Genomic DNA, 20,419 nt, shown 5'->3' with positions numbered 1-20,419 from the left:
ATGACTGCATAAGGTTGGTTGCAGGGGAGGCAAATGATCGATATGCGTTTATTGGGAGAATTATAGGAACTTGTAGCTCATCTATAAAGAAGACCGCATGCAGGACACTTTTGAGTGTTCGGGATCCCCATGAGGATGGATTACAGAAAGACAGTGAATCAGAATGAGATTTTCACTCTGCAGCGGAGTGTGCGCTGATGTGAACTGTGTGCCGGGCCGAGACTCGAACTCGGGACCTTTGCCTTTCGCGGGCAAGTGCTCTACCAACTGAGCTACCCAAGCATGACTCACGCCCCGTCCTCACAGCTTTACTAAAGTTTGGAAGGTAGGAGACGAGGTACTGGCAGAAGTAAAGCTGTGAGGACGGGGCGTGAGTCGTGCCTGTAGATAGTTCGGCGCATCATATGACTAGGACGCCATGAGGCCTCCTTCTGGCCATCGCTTGACAGTCGAGGGAAGACAAGTAATATCAGTAACATCATGGGTGCTCAAACATGAGATGCTTCATTTGAGAGGTCGTGCCCCCTCCTCCCCTCCCCCCTTCCCGTTCATTTTACACACCATGTGTGCTCCTCGATTTGGGGAAAACTGCCGTTTTCAGAATCTGACATCGGTAACAAAGCGTTTACGTAAAGTGGTAAAGAGGTTGTCACATATTACAACAAGTCAACAGTTCAATGCTGGAGCACATCAAACTCTGGAAAGCAGCCATAACATCAGAAACTTCTCTTCCATATGAGGCATGTAACCCTCTGAACCATATGAGTGCTTCTACTGATCAGATTCTCCCAGCACAAAGATTGGTATGCGTACAGGAAAAGCGCCATTGAGAATCCAAAGTATGGTAAAGGTTCGATTAATGATTAGCGATATACTGAAGGAAATTTCACGAATTACAAAATGTACAACTCAAACTGAAATACAAACACAGTAAAAAAAATACAAATGCACAGTCTTAACCAACCGTAATCTAAGAGTGCATCTCTAGTGGGATGAGTTAACATACGAGGGTTGGAACTTAAATAGTGGCAACTATTTATTTACAACCGATACAAAAGAGGTACGTGTTTGCACCTGTTACTCTCCTTCAAAGTAGTCACCAGTGTTACGTGGAACCCGTTGCCAACGATGTGGAAGGCGTAGTATACCGTTAGCAGAGCCTGTCCTGTTGGTGGTGCGAATGGAGCGGTCTAATGTTATGGTGATTCTCGTGAACGACTGTGATGGTGTTATTCTAACGCATTACGTTCCTCCACGGCATTCCGTCAATGCACAGTATTACTGTTCGTTTTTGGAGCATCACCTGCGACCAGCTTTGCGAAAAAAGCGGCGACACTTTCTGCGCAACCCATCCATCATTTGCAGGACAATGTGCGGGCGCACACAGCGCAAGCTGTGGCTGCTCTGTTCGGTCGATGGGACTGGGAAGGACTGTACCATCCACCATACTCCCTGGACTGAAGTCCTTGTGACTTTGATTTGATTCTGAAGATAAAGGAACCACTTCGTGGCATTCGCTTCAGAGCTGTTCCAGAGATTCGACAGGCAGTAGACCGCTCCATTCACACCATCAACAGCGGTTTCTAATGATGGATAGGTTTGTAAGAAAAAAGATGAGGAAAACCTTTTTTGATTCGCTCGCTAGCGTTACTGTAAGTTAAAAATGTGTATACACTGCTATAAGACCTTAATTACCTTTGTATCTATCTATCTGTCTATAGCAGCACTAGAGTCATTCGGAGGCTGGCAGAACTTTGGGATTGCAATATTTCAGTTTTCAAAGGCAGTGGAGCGGTAAATATCATTACAAATAACATAAAGGCCGGCCGGAGTGCCGGGCGGTTCTAGGCACTACAGACTGGAACCGCGTGACCGCTACGGTCGCAGGTTCGAATCGTACCTCGGGCATGGATGTGTGTGATGTCCTTAGGTTAGTTAGGTTTACGTAGTTCTAAGTTCTATGGGACTGATGACCTCAGAAGTTAAGTCCAATAGTGCTCAGAACCATTTGAAATAACATTAAATAAAAAACAAGTGCATAAAGATACACTTAGATTTGTCTGGGTCGTCCAAAAATCACGTTGATCAACAAAAATGTCACCCAAATGGCGATGGTTGCATTTCCCTAATATGTTTATTCAATATTCTATCATTAGTAGTCCAAATGACAAAATACCGCTCAATCTGGTCGTCCAGAACGGTACTCAGTTATGTAAAGCAGTTCCGATACGGAACGTTGAGGAGGGGTTTGTGAAAAGCGAAAGGAGTATGACAGTACATTCTATAGTACGTTCGCTTCCAAAAAATTTTTTTCAGTGGGTTGCTTGAATTCATTCGACCCGATTGCGTCCTGCATCCCTCCCTCCCCTTTCGTCCAAAATCTATTTACGATCTAGTAACAAGAGGGGGGTTTGAAAATTTTTCGAAACGGAACAGGGAAAAAAGTACTTACATCACTGAATACTAATACGACCTATTCTTGAGTACTGTTCGAGCGTTTGGGATCCCTATCAGGTTGGATTGAGGGAGGACATAGAAGAAATTCTGAGGCGGGCTGCTAGATTTGTTACTGGTAGGTTTGATCATCACGCGAGTGTTACAGAACTGCTTCAGGAACTCGGGTGGGAGTCTCTAGAGGACAGGAGGCGTTTTTATCGTGAATCGCTACTGAGGAAATTTAGAGAACCAACATCTGAGGCTGACTGCAGTACAATTTTACTGCCGCCAACTTACATTTCGCGGAAAGACCACAAAGATAAGATAAGAGAGATTAAGGCTCGTACAGAGGCATATAAGCAGTCATTTTTCCCTCGTTCTGTTTGGGAGTGGAACAGGAAGAGAAGATGCTAGTTGTGGTACGAGGTACCCTCCGCCACGCACCGTATGGTGGATTGCAGAGTATGTATGTAGATGTAGATTACCGTTGCTGACCTACCATGAAAGTGTCGAAATTTAGCAATGCATGAAGATTCATAACGAAATTCAGCTAAAAATCAGTGTCACACTTAAGTCAATTCAATTATTGCCTGAACCGGAAAAATAGGCAGTAACAAGTATTAAATTCTACAAGAGTTTCATATTGACATCCACAGGAGGCTGGTACAGAATAAAGGTAGCGACAAAACGTATTGGGGGCGCAAGAATTTCTTGAAATTGCTTTACTGGTAGTCTATCTGCCTCCATCGAGATTAGAACCGCAAACCAGACCTTTTAGCGTCTAAGGATTCAATTGAAGCGGTGGCTCAGCTGCTAAAAGGTATGTACACTATAGCAGCAGCATACATTGTCCGTCGTTTTCTCAGAAGCGGTCGAGTGTTTGCAGATTAGCCGAGACACGTGTTCGCTTATTTTTGTCCCCTCTTTCACTGACCGAAGCTTCAGCAACATTGGGGTACGACACTTCGCGGGTCCCTTCGTAAGTGGCGTGCGTTGCGATTCAGTAGACAGAATGCGTCCACTTTCCTCGACTACTCACTGACACGTTTGGAAACTTTCGTTCTAGTAGTGGCAGTTTGCATTAGGAGAGCTGGTTTTCCTGATAACGATCTACTAATGGACTTTGCTCCTAATTTATGTAACTGTGTAGTAGATCTACTGCAACGACTTGAACCGGAAACGTTTGTTTATTTGGATAGTCCGCTTCTTAGTTGCCATATTCCGCTATAATATTTTCCTTTGTTTCAAAACGGCAAGTTTAGATGACCACTGCAACTTGGTGACGTCAGAAACAATTTAATACTTTGAAACAGTTACGTGTGGTGTACGAAGAGTGTACTCTGTTGAATGAGGAACACATCAAACACAGAAGCTGCGTCCATTAACAATACGTGATGGCTGGGTGTTGTGTGCTGTCCTTAGGTTAGTTAGGTTTAAGTAGTTCTAAGTTCTAGGGGACTGATGACCATAGATGTTAAGTCCCATAGTGCTCAGAGCCATTTTTTGAACCATTAACAATAATTAACTTTCGGTTACATGACAAAACACAAGTCGAAATACTGTCTATTCATCCCAGTACCCAGTAAAACTTAAACTGGAACGATCGCAAACATACTTTTGTGGGGAAGGCAAACGAAAGACTACGTTTTATTGTCCGCACGCTAAGAATGCGCAACAGGTCTTGTGAAAACACTGCCTACACTACGTTTGTCCGTCCACTGCTATAGTTTTCCCGCGCGGTATGGGATACTTGACAGACGTGATTGACGGTGCACGCCAGAAACGTCCAAGGAATGGTAGCACGATTTGCAGTGTCACGAAATAGGGGAGAGAGAGTCCCAGATTTGATAACCGAGTTGGGGCGACATTCATGAAAACAAAAGCGTATTTCGTTGCCGCCAGGTCTTTGTACGAAATTTCAATCACCAACATGTGTTCTGAATGCCAAAACATTATTTCCTCCGAAACTTACACAGTAATAATGTAATTCAGTGCTCTTTAGAAAAGATTTAAGTGGTCCTTTTTCCCGCACGCTGTTAAAGAGTTCGACGGTAGAGAAATGGTCCGAAGGTGGTTCGATAAACCCTCCGCCAGGCAGATAAGTCTGGATTGCAAAGAAATCCTGTAGATGTAGTCATGTAGATGTAACAACGAAATTATGTTGTAATATGCTACATGTGAGTTACATTTGATTTGAATATCGAAGTTGTTTGCTGTTTATTTATTTTTTGTTCATTATTTTCAGCCATAGACAACACCTAGGTGCGTTAAATTGATACTGAAATAAAGTGTCACGCATGAACCATTAACAATAAATTAATTACTACTTGTTGTGGTACTGCAGTATCTGCCAGCGTCTTCAGGAGTGGATATCTCATACGACGTTCCTAGGGTGTTTGTAAGTGGATATGGCAAACGGCTTCGAACAAAATTTGAATGTAGCTTCGTAAAAGTTCCGTGATCAAACGATCTGATTGGTGGCGAATACAATTTATCCTCACTAGACAGTATATATTATCATTATACATGAGGTGAAAAAGGTTTTGCCGAGTGCGGTGGCCGAGTGGTTCTAGGCACTTCAGTCACGAACCTCGCAGCTGCTTCAGTCGCAGGTTGGAGTCCTACCTTGGGGATGGATGTGTGTGATGTCCTTAGGTTAGGTAGGTTTACGTAGTTCTAGGTTTAGGGGACTGATGACCTAAGCAGTTTGGTCGCATAGTTCTTAGAGCCATTTTTTGATCTTTCGCGTAAATTTTCTTTACATAAACGGCCGTATCTTTAGATTGCGTTGACATAGAAGCTCACTTTTTTACACCACCAAGGGACCGTATACCGCAGGAAGTGCGAAACATTTCCGCTTATTATGTCCACCCGTACTCGAGGTAAAAGAGTTTTAAGCGTTGGGTAGACAGATAAACGGTCAAGAAAGTGAGACTAGTAGGGTTCCAATTTTACCGATTTAGGCAACGAAATCCAAACAATGAAACTAGCTACGACAGTTACTGAAGATGAGGGCCGTATAAATAATTCCCCCTACTCTTTATTCAAATGTTCTAGTTACAGTCGATACATCAGCATATTAATCGTAGCTACGCTTTCGATCCAAATCACGTTTCCAGGAATGCAAATAAAATCCATTTGCCTATACACGTGGTAAATTAGATCCCAGTATTAATGCCACCGCGTTTTAGAAGTAATGGAGAATTCGAAACATTGTAGAATACGTTTGGCAGCTATATCGCCGTTTATTTCCTGAGGTGGTGCAGAATTATTTTACTAAATTTACTTGCTAATGACAGTATTTTGTTATTTCGATTAACATACCGAATGATTGTCACATAAGCGGTGACATAAATGTAGAAAATTCATGTTTTTGAGTCCAGAAAGCTCTATGCTACAGAAACTGCAGATCATTTTGCAATTTTCATTGCGAAATTGCCGGCTTATTCATGTCTGGGGTAATAATAGAGGGCTGTTTACCTGGGTTGTCTGATAGCGTAGTGAAAGGTGTTTACTACTGCAAGGGAGGTCTGGTCTGTTTTCGGTTTTAATCTCGATGGAGACAGATAGACTACCAGTAAAGCAATTTTAAGAAATTCTCGCGCCCCCAATACTTTTTATTGCTACCTTTATTCTGTACTGGCGCCTTGTGGATGTTAATATGAAATTCTTGTAGAATTTCATACTTGTTGCTGCCTACTTTTTCCGCTTCAGTCAACAATTGAATTGACTTAAGTGTGACACTGAATGATTTTTAGTTGAATTTCATTATGAATCTTCATGCATTGCTAAATTTCGACACTTTCATGGTAGGTCAGCAACGGTAATCCAGTATGACTGGTCTGAACGTTGACACGACCGTTTCGCGGCCAAATGCGCATAATATTTTGCTAATTCGTAACGATCTGGGGTACTTTGTCTTACTAAAACAGTTATGTTATCTCGATAAGCTGAAATTAATTTTTATTAGTACAGTTCATACTAATTAGCGTTTCTTCTGTCATTTATATCTTATATTTACGTGTTGTGTTGGACACACTAATCAGCATTAATATAGTCTTACACATGATTGAAAACTGTCTGACAAAGTTCGGATGGTTTTTCAATTTCACCCCATGTTGGTAGCACTTCGTCGCCTTGCCTGTTATGCTGTGTAGCAGACTTAAAGCTGTGCAGATCAGCATAACGAAAAGGCGACTGGTCTCGCTCGTTTTGCCCACGACTGTCCATAAGCATCCTGTCTGATCACCTGCATCCATTCATGTCCATTGAGCATTCCGACGGACTTGGACAATTCCAGCAGGACAATGCGACACCCCACACGTCCAGAATTGCTACGTAGTGGCTCCAGGAACACTCTGCTGAGTTTAAACACTTCCGCTGGCCACCAAACTCCCCAGGCATGAACATTATTGAGCGTATCTGGGATGCCTTGCAACGTGCTGTTCAGAAGCGATCTTCACCCCGTTCACTCTTACGGATTTATGGACAGTCCTCAGGATTCATGGTGTCAATTCCCTCCAACACTACTTCAGATATTAGTCGAGTCCATGCCACGTCGTGTTGCGGCACTTCGGCGTGCTCGCGGGGACCTACACGACATTAGGCAGGTGTACCAGTTTCATGGCTCTTTTAGTGTATAATAACTGAAGCCAGCAACTCCATGCACAATTAAATCTTAAAATACGCATGCATTCGTGCACTATTAAATGATGAAACATGCACAACTAAAGGGAAAATATGCAATGTCGGAATTCAATCTTTTGTTGTGATGCATTTTATTTTATTTTAAAACAGTGTACAACAACCAGTTTTTCCAAATTCTCCACTGACTTGAGGTAGCTCTGCGCGTTCAGCTGCTGAACTAGCAATCCTTGGATTCTGGAGGCGAAGTGGTTTGAAAATGATCTTCTCTGGTTCCCCATTGTCAGTTTAGGTAAATACCAGGGTTGGTAGCTTACTATAGGCTACAACCAATTCCTTCCGAATACCTTTCTTCCCTGGCAGATTCCATTTCCCTTAAAGGTGTAGCCCCTTTGGTTAGATGAAAATAGCTGCATAGAAGGCGAGCCGAGTGTCTCTTCGGAGACTCCCAGCATTAAAAGGCACATAATAAATAAATAATAATCCAAATTCTCTACGTTTAGGCTCATGTATTTGTCTGCTGGGACATTCTTTAATGCAGAAAATTATCTTTCTTACACTGTAAGAAGTGGTAGATTCATACTTAAATAAGAAAATTTGGGAAACTGTAAGGTTGAATAAATCCCACCCTCCCAGGTCATTTTACACTCTTCTTTTTCAGTTTTGGTTTAAGCTGAAGAAGTGATTAGGAATGCTCGAGCGCTTACTTTTTGCGACACCGTGATTATTACAGATTTTGGAGTAAAGATATCTTTGTTCAACAGAGAAGCTAAAACAATTTTTGATGGGGAAAGTACAAAGGATATGGAATTATTCAGCCTTACACTTTCCCAAATTTTCTTATTTAAGTATGAATCTACCACTTCTTACAACGTAAGAAAGATAATTTTCTGCATTAAAGAATGTCCCAGCAGACAAATACATGAGCCTAAACGTAGAGAATTTGGATTATGAGCACTATGGGACTTAACATCGGAGGTCATCAGTCCCTTAGAACTTAGAACTAATTAAACCTAACTAACCTAAGGACATCACACACATCCATGCCTGAGGCAGGATTCGAACCTGCGACCGTAGAGGTCGCGCGGTTCCAGACTGAAGCGCCTAGAACCGCTCGGCCACACCGGCCATTGTCGAATAAAACGGTTTATCGTTCTTTAGGGGAATTTTCAGAATAAATGAAAAACATGCCTTTTTAAGGTCCTCTTTAACGAATTCCTCCCACCCTTCTTCTTTGACAATATCTTGGTCACGTCCTTGAATGTCACGAGTGTAAGCCAGGAGTTTGGTATTGCTCAGAGCACTGTTTCACTTGTACGGGCCCTGCGAAGTGCAAATTGGCACTGGAAACCGTAAAACGGCGCATGATGTATAGGGTCACTGACCACGGGTAGTAAGCAAGTGGACGAGACAAATTAATCTTCAAAAAAGGCTACTTTTCACAGCTGGCATTTACATCTTTGGTGATTTATGTTTTATAAGCACAGAAATTTAACAAAAATACATAACAACTTTAATTGAAAAGAAGGAGGAGTCAAGTTTGACAAGTAGTGGGCTACAGCAGTGAATAAAGCAAACGATGCTAACTTGTATGCAGTACAAGCTTCATAACAGGTGACTGCGCGGTCTTTGGTCGGCCACTTGGCAGCGGCGAGATGTCGTCACGACCGGGTCACGGTCTTTAGGAGGCAAAATGTTAGATACGGAAACATGCCTTACACCACAACCCATAAATAGAAATTACGAGACTAATGTTCTTTCCTTTGTCATTCTTGTAAAACGCTGAGGTGAGAAAAGGCATAGGATACCTCCTAATAACGTGTCGGACCTCCTTTCGCAGCAACACGACGTGACACGGATTTAAAAAGTCGTTGGATGTTCCCAGCAGAAATATTGAGCCATTCTGCCTCTACAGCCATCCATAATTGTGAAAGTGCTGTCGGTGCAGGATTTTGTGCAGGAACTGACCTCTCGCTCAAGTCCCATAGGCATTCTCTGGAATTCATCCCGGCCGACTGGGTGGCCAAATCATTCACTCTAATAGTCCAGAATGTTCTTCAAATCAATCGCCAACAATTGTGGCCCGGTGAGAAGGCGTATTGTCATTCATAAAAATTCGTTGTTTGGGAACATGAAGTCCATTAATGGCTGCAAATGGGCCCATACAGCCGAACATGGCCATTTGCAGTCCACGCATTGTCCGTGATGAGAGGTAATGTCTGAAATTTGGTATTCTCGACACTCTTTTGGCACTGTGGATCGTGGAATATTGAATTCCCTAACGATCTCCGAAGGACCATTCCACATAAACACAGTCCACATCATTACGGAGCCACCACCAGCTTGCACAGTGCCTTGTTGACAAGTTGGGTCCATGGCAGCATGGGATCTGCGCCTCACTCAAATCCTACCATCAGCTCTTACCAACTGAAATCGGGGCTCATCTGACCAGGCTACAGTTTTCCAGTCGTCTAGGATACAACCTAAATGGTCACGAGCCCAGAAGAGGCGCTGCAGGCCATATCGTGCCGTTAGTAAAGGCACTCGGATTGGTCGTCTGCTGCTATAGCCGGATAATACCATATTTAGCCGTACTGTCCTAACAGATACGTTTGTCGTCCCACATTGATTTCTGCGGTTGTTTCATGCAGTGTTGCTTGTCTGTTAGCACTGACAACTCTTCGCAATCGTTACTGATGTCAGTCGTTAAGTGAAGACCGTCAGCCAGTGTGTTGTCTGTGAAGAGAGGTAATGTCTGAAATTTGGTATTTTCGACCCACTTTTGGGCACTGTGGATCGTGGAATATTGGATTCCCAAACGATTTCCGAATTGGAATGTCCCATGCGTCTGGCTCCAACTTCTATTCCGCGTTCAACGTCTGTTAATTCCCGTCGTGCGGCCATAATCACACCAGAAAGCTTTTTACATGAATGACCTGAGTATAAACGACTGCTCCGCCAATGCAGTACCCTTTTATACCTCGTGTACACGATACTACCGCCGTCTGTATATGTGTGTATCGCTATTCCACGACTTTTTCACATCATTGTAATTATTTCGTTTGCTGAACGGCCTGGTGTGTCTTACAATTGGACGCTACTTGGGTGACTTGTGTGTCCCCAGAAACCTTACCAGCGAAAGGGACCTCAAGTTTAAGTGACATGTCGTTCATTGAAAACTTCACATCACTGAGAGCTGAAGGCCCAGAATGCAATCCTCCGAAATTTCAGTTTCCAAACAGGCGCTTTATCATTAGACCACTGGGCCCAACAGATTCATTCTTCTATGCTTTAATAGTTTTGATATTCAGTTATTCCCTCAATCTGGTAGAACCTATGGATCATCCTGTATACTGAACCAGTGTAGCGCTAGTGCTTAATATGCCACTATACAGAGCACATTAATGAACTGTGTCGATAACCACACCTGTGCACAGCCCATCGGGTTGAGCTCATCGCCGTGGAAGTTGGGACGCATGCCGGCCTCTTTGCCCTTCTCTAGGATGGCCCTCGCCTGGTCGGTACTGAAGACGCCTTTCTCGCAGAAGACATCGATGTTTTCGACAGCCAGCTCCCCTGCGTCCACCAGTTTCTTGATCGACGGTATTTGCTGCTCCACGATGTCACGCACTGCCTCTTCCGCAGTCTTCCCTCTGCAAAAAATGAAAACCTTTACTACGACGGCTGTTCGGAAAGTAAGGTCGATCGGTCGCAATGGAAACTACAGTGGAAATCAAAAGTGTTTTATTTGCAGCAGTTTCCTCCAACTACCACCTACTTCTTTACATAGTCGCCGCTCCGACTTAAGACATTTATCGTAGCGTTGTATTAACTTTCTAATATCCTCGTCATAGAAGGCAGCTGTCTTTCTACCAGTTCTCTGCTCTGGTATGGAGATTGCATGATAGGTGCGTTATGCGGGCTTGCATGAAATCAGGCGCAATCTCGCAGTGACCACCCATACTTGGTGGGAGACACTGTTTTTTAGGCATCTTTATATATTCACTGTGTGCTCAGATCTGAGAAGAGCTACGTGTCGTGGTCGACAGGCTTACTGGGGACACTGCCCAACACATGTATATAAAGCTTCATCGCATTTTCACTGTCGTTTCCATTTCGTGAGGCATCCATTATCGATACAATACACACATGTATATAAAGCTTCATCGCATTTTCACTGTCGTTTCCATTTCGTGAGGCATCCATTATCGATACAATACAGCTCAGACAAAGCTATGAAAATATTCCATAGACGACATTGATGTCAGCATATTAAGCCTACGAGATTTTACCAAAGCATTTTATATTGTCAGTTCTGAGATACAGAAATGAGACAGCTAAAATTTTCTGGTTGTGTGCAGAAGTTACCTAAGTCCTACTTTTGAAACTGAAAGCAATGTGTTGTGTGTGAGAAAGAAAAATCTAATCGGAAGTGTGTTCTCCCAGGGCAGGCGTCATTCCTTTGTGTATTGTCGTGCTTGTATGTTAACAACTCCTCCTAAAAATACCGTGTCTACAACGATGATTTGAAGCTTTCCTGAAGATATTAATACTACCATGGTCCACCACAATGAAGGCCAGTTTTCAGCGACCAGATGAGCAAAAATGTGAGCCTAAACGTGAAGAAGTACCACGTAATTTTAATATCTCATCAGGAGTTAATCAGTCAAGAATTTGCGAAAAATGGCTCCCTGTTCTTTGGGAAAATACCCCAATTAATAATCAGCAAACGATAGGTGTATCTGACATGCCAGTATGTGAATCACCTTAAAACCAAGCCACGAGTGTGTCAGTTACGTTAATAACCAATTTATTACGGAGAACTGAAACGCCATAGCACTGCAGATGCGTGCATATCAGGAGGAGAATATGCTAGTAGACGCAGAAAACCTAGTGTATCACAATAAGGTAATTTTGGAACTATTTTATATTCCATGTGGTCTAGTGATGCTCGGTTTGTGATACACTCTCCCCTGAAGAAACACTAGGGTAGAGTCTATTACTCCTCAACTCAAAGTGGAGTGACTACAAATGATAGTCTAAATGTGTACTTATATAAACAACGAAATATGTTGCAAATTTGTATGAAACTGTAATATGATGGAAGAGGCGAATGTTTTCTGCTCTAGCACAGTGTTGTGCTGGTTTGTCGGAAGCTATGACTGCACAAGTTTCCGTTCCACATCTTGTGGATCGGTATTTCGACATAGTTGGAAAACATAGCGGCAAGTAGAAGTCCTCATGGTCATGGCGATAGATTTTTCTGCCTAGCTGAGGAGCTCGTAAGAAGTTACACTCAGAATATTCATCGTTTGCTGATTATTAATTGGGGTATTTTCGCAAAGAACAAGGAGACATTTTCTCCTTTGGTTCCATCAGATTCACCTGGTCCTAGCATCTAATTCCGTAAATGAGCAGCATGACATGGTTATCAGTCACAGTTGTCACCGTGGCCGAACAGAACTCCAACGCTGCCTGTGGAACTATGCTTCACACTGTATAGGCTATCAGGCTTCTTTCATATGAACGACTTTCTTGTCTGAATTTACTACTCATGGTAGGTGTATCTGACATGCCAGTATGTGAATCACCTTAAAACCAAGTCACGAGTGTGTCAGTTACGTTAATAACCAATTTATTACGGAGAACTGAAACGCCATAGCACTGCAGATGCGTGCATATCAGGAGGAGAATATGCTAGTAGACGCTGAAAACCTAGTGTATCACAATAAGGTAATTTTGGAACTATTTTATATTCCATGTGGTCCATTTGGAGTAGGACCAGGCGAATCTGATGGAACCAAAGGAGTTGTTGATTCACCTTCCCATGCCACTTTCCTTGACGCTGACCTCCACCTGTCCAATGGCCAGCTTCACACGTCCGTCCACATCAAACCCACCAACAAACAACAGTACCTCCATTATGACAGCTGCCACCCATTCCACATCAAATGGTCCCTTCTCTACAGCCTAGGTCTTCATGGCAAACGGATCTGCTCCAGTCCGGAATCCCTGAACCATTACACCAACAACCTGAAAACAGCTTTCGCATCCCGCAACTACCCTCCCGACCTGGTACAGAAGCAAATAACCAGAGCCACTTCCTCATCTCCTCAAACCCAGAACCTCCCACGGAAGAACCCCAAAAGTGCCCCACTTGTGACAGGATACTTTCCGGGACTGGATACGATTCTGAATGTGGCTCTCCAGCAGGGATACGACTTCCTCAAATCCTGCCCTGAAATGAGATCCATCCTTCATGAAATCCTTCCCACTCCACCAAGAGTGTCTTTCCGCCGTCCACCTAACCTTCATAACCTCTTGGTTCATCCCTATGAAATCCCCAAACCACCTTCCCTACCCTCTGGCTCCTACCCTTGTAACCACCCCCGGTGTAAAACCTGTCCCATGCACCCTCCCACCACCACCACCACTCCAGTCCTGTGACCCGGAAGGTGTACACGATCAAAGGCAGAGCCACGTGTGAAAGCACCCACATGATTTACCAACTGACCTGCCTACACTGTGAAGCTTTCTATGTGGGAATGACCAGCAACAAACTGTCCATTCGCATGAATGGACTCAGGCAGGCAGTGTTTGTTGGTAATGAGGATCACCCTGTGGCTAAACATGCCTTGGTGCACGGCCAGCACATCTTGGCACAGTGTTACACCGTCCGGGTTATCTGGATACTTCCCACTAACACCAACCTGTCAGAACTCTGGAGATGGGAACTTGCCCTTCAGTATATCCTCTCTTCTTGTTATCCACCAGGCCTCAATCTGCGCTAATTTCTAATTTCAATTTGCTGCCGCTCATACCTCACCTGTCTTTCAACAACATCTTTGCCTCTGTACTTCCGCCTCGACTGACATCTCTGCCCAAACTCTTTGCCTTTACAAATGTCTGCTTGTGTCTGTGTATGTGCGGATGGATATGTGTGTGTGTGCGAGTGTATACCTGTCCTTTTTTCCCCCTAAGGTAAGTCTTTCAGCTCCCGGGATTGGAAAGACTCCTTACCCTCTCCCTTTAAACCCACATCCTTTCGTCTTTCCCTCTCCTTCCCTCTTTCCTGACGAAGCAACCGTTGGTTGCGAAAGCTTGAATTTTGTGTGTATGTTTGTGTTTGTTTGTGTGTCTATCGACCTGCCAGCACTTTCGTTTGGTAAGTCACATCATCTTTGTTTTTAGATATATTTCTCCCACATGGAATGTTTCCCTCTAATATATATATATACATACATATATATACATATGCATATATATATATATATATATATATATATATATATATATATATATATATATAGATATATATGAATATAATAGAGGGAAACATTCCACGTGGGAAAAATATATTTAAAAAGAAAGATGATGAGACTTACCAAACAAAAGCGCTGGCAGGTCGATAGACACACAAACAAACACAAACATACACACAAAATTCTAGTTTTCGCAACCAACGGTTGCCTCGTCAGGAAAGAGGGAAGGAGAAGGAAAGACAAAAGGATATGGGTTTTTAGGGAGAGGGTAAGGAGTCATTCCAATCCCGGGAGCGGAAAGACTTACCTTAGGGGGAAAAAATGTCCTTTTTTCCCCCTAAGGTAAGTCTTTCCGCTCCCGGGATTGGAATGATTCCTTACCCTCTCCCTTAAAACCCATATCCTTTTGTCTTTCCTTCTCCTTCCCTCTTTCCTGACGAGGCAACCGTTGGTTGCGAAAACTAGAATTTTGTGTGTATGTTTGTGTTTGTTTGTGTGTCTATCGACCTGCCAGCGCTTTTATTTGGTAAGTCTCATCATCTTTCTTTTTAAATTATATATATATATATATATATATATATATATATATATATATATATATATATATATATATATATATTACAATACAGAGTTAAAGATTAATATTTCTATTACTAACACCATTCCCTTATATGGCACAAAATGCATATATTATATTTATAGATTTATTTATTCCTATTCAAGAATTCATCTATGGTATAGAAGGAGTTGTCAAGGAGATATGATTTCAATTTATTTTTGAAGCTATTACTGCTGTCTGTCAGACATTTTATTTCATCTATCAATTTGTCGAAAACTTTTATAGCAGCATATTTTACCCCTTTCTGTGCCAAAGATAGGTTGAGTAAAGGATAGGGTAAGTCTTTCTTTTTTCTGGTATTATATTCGTGAATGTCACTATTGTTTTCAAACTGGTCCATGTTGTTGAGAACAAATTTTATCAGTGAGTAAATATACTGTGAGACTGTCGTAAGAATTCCCAATCTACAAGATGAGCGACTATGAACCTCACACATTATTCTGATCACTTTCTTTTGAGCAGTGAATACGTTTTGTCTAAATATTGAGTTACCCCAACATTTTATTCTGTATGACATCAGAGAGTGAAAGAATGCAAAGTATGTTCGCTTACTAATTTCTGTATCCTCAAAATTGGCAATCATTCTGATTGCAAAAGTTGCTGAACCTAGTCGCTTCAGAAGATCCAAAATATGAATTTTCCAATTAAGATTCTCTTCTATATGTACACCCAAAAACTGACTATGCTCTACGCTGTCTACTGACTTCTGTTGATGTGTTATATTTATTGAAGGAATTGTACTTTTTGCAGCAGAAAATTGGATGTCCTGTGTTTTTTCAAAGTTTAGAGTAAGCCCATTTGTAGAAAACCAATTAATGACTTTTCCAAAGACCTTATTTGTATCATTTTCAATTGGAGTTTCTTTTACTGGATAAATAATGATGCTTGTATCATCAGCAAACAGTGTCAGTTCAGCTTCCTGTTTCAGATAGGAAGGGAGGTCGCACATGTATCAAGAACAGAATGGGACCCATCATTAAACCCTGTGGAACACCTAATGTAATTTCACCCCAGTTAGATGAAGTGGCAAACTTTTTTAAATCACTTGACACAAATAAGGAAACGTTTTGCTTCCTGTTCTGTAGGTATGACTTAAACCACTCACATGCTATTCCATTTATACCATAGAATTGTAATTTCTGTAACATAATGTCATGGTTCACACAATCAAATGCTTTGGACAAGTCACAGAAATTTCCTATTGGTGACATTTTACAATTTAAAGACTCTATTATGTGGATAGTGAAATTGTATATTGCTGTTTCAGGGGAACAGCATTTTTGAAATCTGAACTGTGATTTACTAAGTGTCTCATTACTGTTGAGATGGATAACCACTCTTGAGTACATTACTTTCTCGAAGATTTTTGAAAATGCTGTAAGCAAGGATACTGGCCGATAATTATTGACATCTGTGGTGTCCCCCTTTTTGTAGAGAGGCCTGACAATGGCATATTTTAACCTGTCTGGTAAAATACCTTGAGTTTGTGATGCATTACATATGTGACTCAGAACATCAGCTGTAATTGCCACATATTGTTTTAATATCTTATTAGAGATGTCATCTACTACAACAGACCATTTATTTTTCAAAGATTTTATAATTTTACTTATTTCACAAGAGGTTGTTAGATGAAACTTAATCAGACAATTTTTTTTTTTCAAAACTGACTCTCCATGTACTGCCTGGTTTTTTCTTTTGAACTGCTCTCACCAATCTTTTCTCCTACACTTAAGAAATGGTTGTTAAATACATTAGCTACTTGTGCACTGTTGGTTAAGATGGCCTCATTCTCTTTATAGTAATACTACCCACTCCAGTGGTTACTTTTCCTGTCTCCCTTCTAACAACATTCCATATTGATTTTATTTTATTGCCAAAGGTGTTAATTTCTTCTCTAACATACATATTTCTTGATTTCGTTACAACTTTTCTCAGTATGTTACAACAATTTTTATAGTGTAGAACTACTTCTGGATCTTTACTAGTTCTTGCAGTCTCATACAGTTTTCTTTTTCTTTCTGAAGACACTTTAATACCTATAGTAATCCAAGGTTTCTTTTAAAAGTGTGTGGCGTTACATTTAGTAATTTTCTTTGGGAAACAATGTTCAAAAAGGGATATAAATTTATCAAGAAATATGTAGAGGGGAAACTGATTCTTCAGTCATCCTGAATGGCATCTGTAGCGTTCTTCTGGGAATGGCAACTTCCCCCACCGACAACTACTGCTCACTTTTCAGCTTACACAGAGTCTACCTCCCCAGAGTTTTCTGTCCTTTTCTCTTATGTGAGCAGACGAAAAGACTTCACTGAACTTACGTTTATAAGATGGACTCTTCATTGCAGGGGCCCAAACAGCTGCAACATACATCGCGTTTCTACCGAATGATCTGCCAACGTTGCTCGAAAATGTCCCACTGGAAACGCGTCGACGTATGTGGTATCAGTATGATGGTGCACCTGCACATTCCGCAATTAACACTAGGCTGACCCTTGACAGGATGTTCGACGGGCGTTTCATAGGATGTGGAGGACGCGTAAATTGGCCAGCCCGTTCTCCTGATCTTACACATCTGGACTTCTTTCTGTGGGGTACGTTAAAGGAGAATGTGTACCGTGATGTGCCTACAACCCCAGAGGATATGAAACAACGTATTGTGGCAGCCTGCGGCGACATTACACCAGATGTACTGCGGCGTGTACGACATTCATTACGCCAGAGATTGCAATTGTGTGCAGCAAATGATGGCCACCACATTGAACATCTATTGGCCTGACATGTCGGGACACACTCTATTCCACTTCGTAATTGAAAATGGAAACCACGTGTGTACGTGTACCTCACCCCTCATGGTAATGTACATGTGCGTCAGTGAAAAAGACTAATAAAAAGGTGTTAGCATGTGGACGTAATGTGCTGCTCCAGTCTCTTCTGTACCTAAGGACCATCACCGTTCCCTCTGGATCCCTACGTAATTCGGTGCTCTCCGATACACACGATCGAACAGCAGAGGAGTGGTACTCAAGCGTCAACTTTAGGTTACAATATCTCTGGATGTAATTAACATTTTACAATGCAACAAACGGCACTGATTACGTATTTGTTTATATGTTCAGATGTGCTAACAAAACTAATGGGGTTCCATTTAAAAAAACGTAGGTTTGCGTTAAAAAACATACTTCCGTGCATTTTTTATGGTTTGTAGTAACCAATTACACTAGCCCCTCTCCTCACGTTCGGTCTGTGGAATCGATTCGTCAGTATTTGATGTGGTTTACGAAATATATCCAGCGGTAATGTTAGGTGACTCACCCTATATATCTATATCTATATATATATATATATATATATATATATATATATCAGGTGATCAAAAAGTATAAATTTGAAAACCGAATAAATCACGGAATAATGTAGTTAGAGAGATACAAATTGACACACATGCTTGGAAAGACATGGGATTTTATTAGAACCAAAAAAAATACAAAAGTTCAAATGTCCGACAGATGGCGCTTCATCTGATCAGAATAGCAATAATTAGCATAACAAAGCTAAGATGATGTTCTTTGCAGGAAATGCTCAATATGTCCACCATCATTCCTCAACAATAGCTGTAGTCGAGGAATAATGTTGTGAACAACACCGTAAAGCATGCCCGGAGTTATGGTGAGGCATTGGCGTCGGATGTTGTCTTTCAGCATCCCTAGAGATGTCGGTCGATCACGGTACACTTGCGACTTCAGATAACCCCAAAGCAAATAATCGCACGGCATGAGGTCTGGGGACCTGGGAGGCCAAGTATGACGAAAGTGGCGGCTGAGCACACGATCATAACCAAACGACGCGCGCAAGAGATCTTTCACGCGTCTAGCAATATGGCATAGAGCGCCATCCTGCATAAACATCGTACGTTCCAGCAGGTGTTTATCAGCCAGGCTTTTCTGTAACATATTGACGTACCTCTCACCCGTCACGGTAGCAGTTAATGACGTTTTACTGTCTAGCGCCATCTGTCGGACATTTTGTATATACAGGGTGTTACAAAATGCTACGGCCAAACTTTCAGGAAACATTCCTCACACACAAAGAAAGAAAATATGTTATGTGGACAAGTGTCCACAAACGCTAACTTTCCATGTTAGAGCTCATTTTATTACTTCTCTTCAAATCACATTAATCATGGAATGGAAACACACAGCAACAGAACGTACCAGCCTGACTTCAAACACTTTGTTACAGGAAATGTTCAAAATGTCCTCCGTTAGCGAGGCTACATGCACCCACCCTCCGTCGCATGGAATCCCTGATGCGCTGATGCAGCCCTGGAGAATGGCGTATTGTTTCACAGCCGTCCACAATACGAGCACGAAGAGTCTCTACATTTGGCACCGGGGTTGCGTAGACAAGAGCTTTCAAATGCCCCCATAAATGAAAGTCAAGAGGGTTGAGGTCAGGAGAGCGTGGAGGCCACGGAATTGGTCCGCCTCTACCAATCCATCGGTCGCCGAATCTGTTGTTGAGAAGCGTACGAACACTTCGACTGAAATGTGCAGGAGCTCCATCGTGCATGAACCACATGTTGTGTCGTACTTGTAAAGACACATGTTCTAGCAGCACAGGTAGAGTATCCCGAATGAAATCATGGTAACGTGTTCCATTCTGCGTGCGGATTCTCGTCAGCCCACACATGTCGATTGTGAAAATTTACAATTTGATCACGTTGGAATGAAGCCTCATCCGTAAAGAGAACATTTGCACTGAAATGAGGAGTGAGACATTGTTGGATGAACCATTCGCAGAAGTGTACCCGTGGAGGCCAATCAGCTGCTGATAGTGCCTGCACACTCTGTACATGGTACAGAAACAACTGGTTCTCCCGTAGCACTCTCCATACAGTGACGTGGTCAACGTTACCTTGTACAGCAGCAACTTCTCTGACGCTGACATTAGGGTTATCGTCAACTGCACGAAGAATTGCCTCATCCATTGCAGGTGTCCTCGTCGTTCTAGGTCTTCCCCAGTCGCGAGTCGTAGGCTGGAATGTTCCGTGCTCCCTAAGACGCCGATCAATTGCTTCGAACGTCTCCTGTCGGGACACCTTCGTTCTGGAAATCGTTACAAACGTACCGCGCCACGGCTATTGCCCCGTGCTAATCCATATATCAAGTGGGCATCTGCCAACTCCGCATTTGTAAACATTGCACTGACTGCAAAACCACGTTCGTGATGAACACTAACCTGTTGATGCTACGTACTGATGTGCTTGATGCTAGTACTGTAGAGCAATGAGTCGCATGTCAACACAGCACCGAAGGCAACATTACCTTCCTTCAATTGGGCCAACTGGCGGTGAATCGAGGAAGTACGCTAGATACTGACGAAACTAAAATGAGGTCTAACATGGAAATTAAGCGTTTCCGGACACATGTCCACATAACATCTTTTCTTTATTTGT

The 20,419-nt window shown here is 42.3% G+C and overlaps 1 protein-coding gene and 1 non-coding gene across 2 annotated transcripts in view; both read right to left on the bottom strand.

Annotated features, from left to right (window-relative positions):
• The window catches only part of LOC126162691 (probable imidazolonepropionase), a 191,658-nt gene that overhangs the window by 70,846 nt on the left and 100,393 nt on the right, over nt 1-20,419 (bottom strand). Inside the window, exon 6 of the mRNA XM_049919344.1 lies at nt 10,508-10,733. Within this exon, the coding sequence (XP_049775301.1) occupies nt 10,508-10,733 (226 nt within the window). The remainder of the gene's footprint in view (nt 1-10,507; nt 10,734-20,419) is intronic.
• On the bottom strand, nt 209-283 carry Trnas-cga (transfer RNA serine (anticodon CGA)). The gene has a single exon. It is a non-coding gene; the product is annotated as a tRNA-Ser (tRNA).

This window comes from Schistocerca cancellata, chromosome 2 (assembly GCF_023864275.1).
Source record: "Schistocerca cancellata isolate TAMUIC-IGC-003103 chromosome 2, iqSchCanc2.1, whole genome shotgun sequence".
Lineage (NCBI taxonomy): Eukaryota > Metazoa > Arthropoda > Insecta > Orthoptera > Acrididae > Schistocerca > Schistocerca cancellata.
This window is presented reverse-complemented; position numbering and strand designations above follow the sequence as displayed.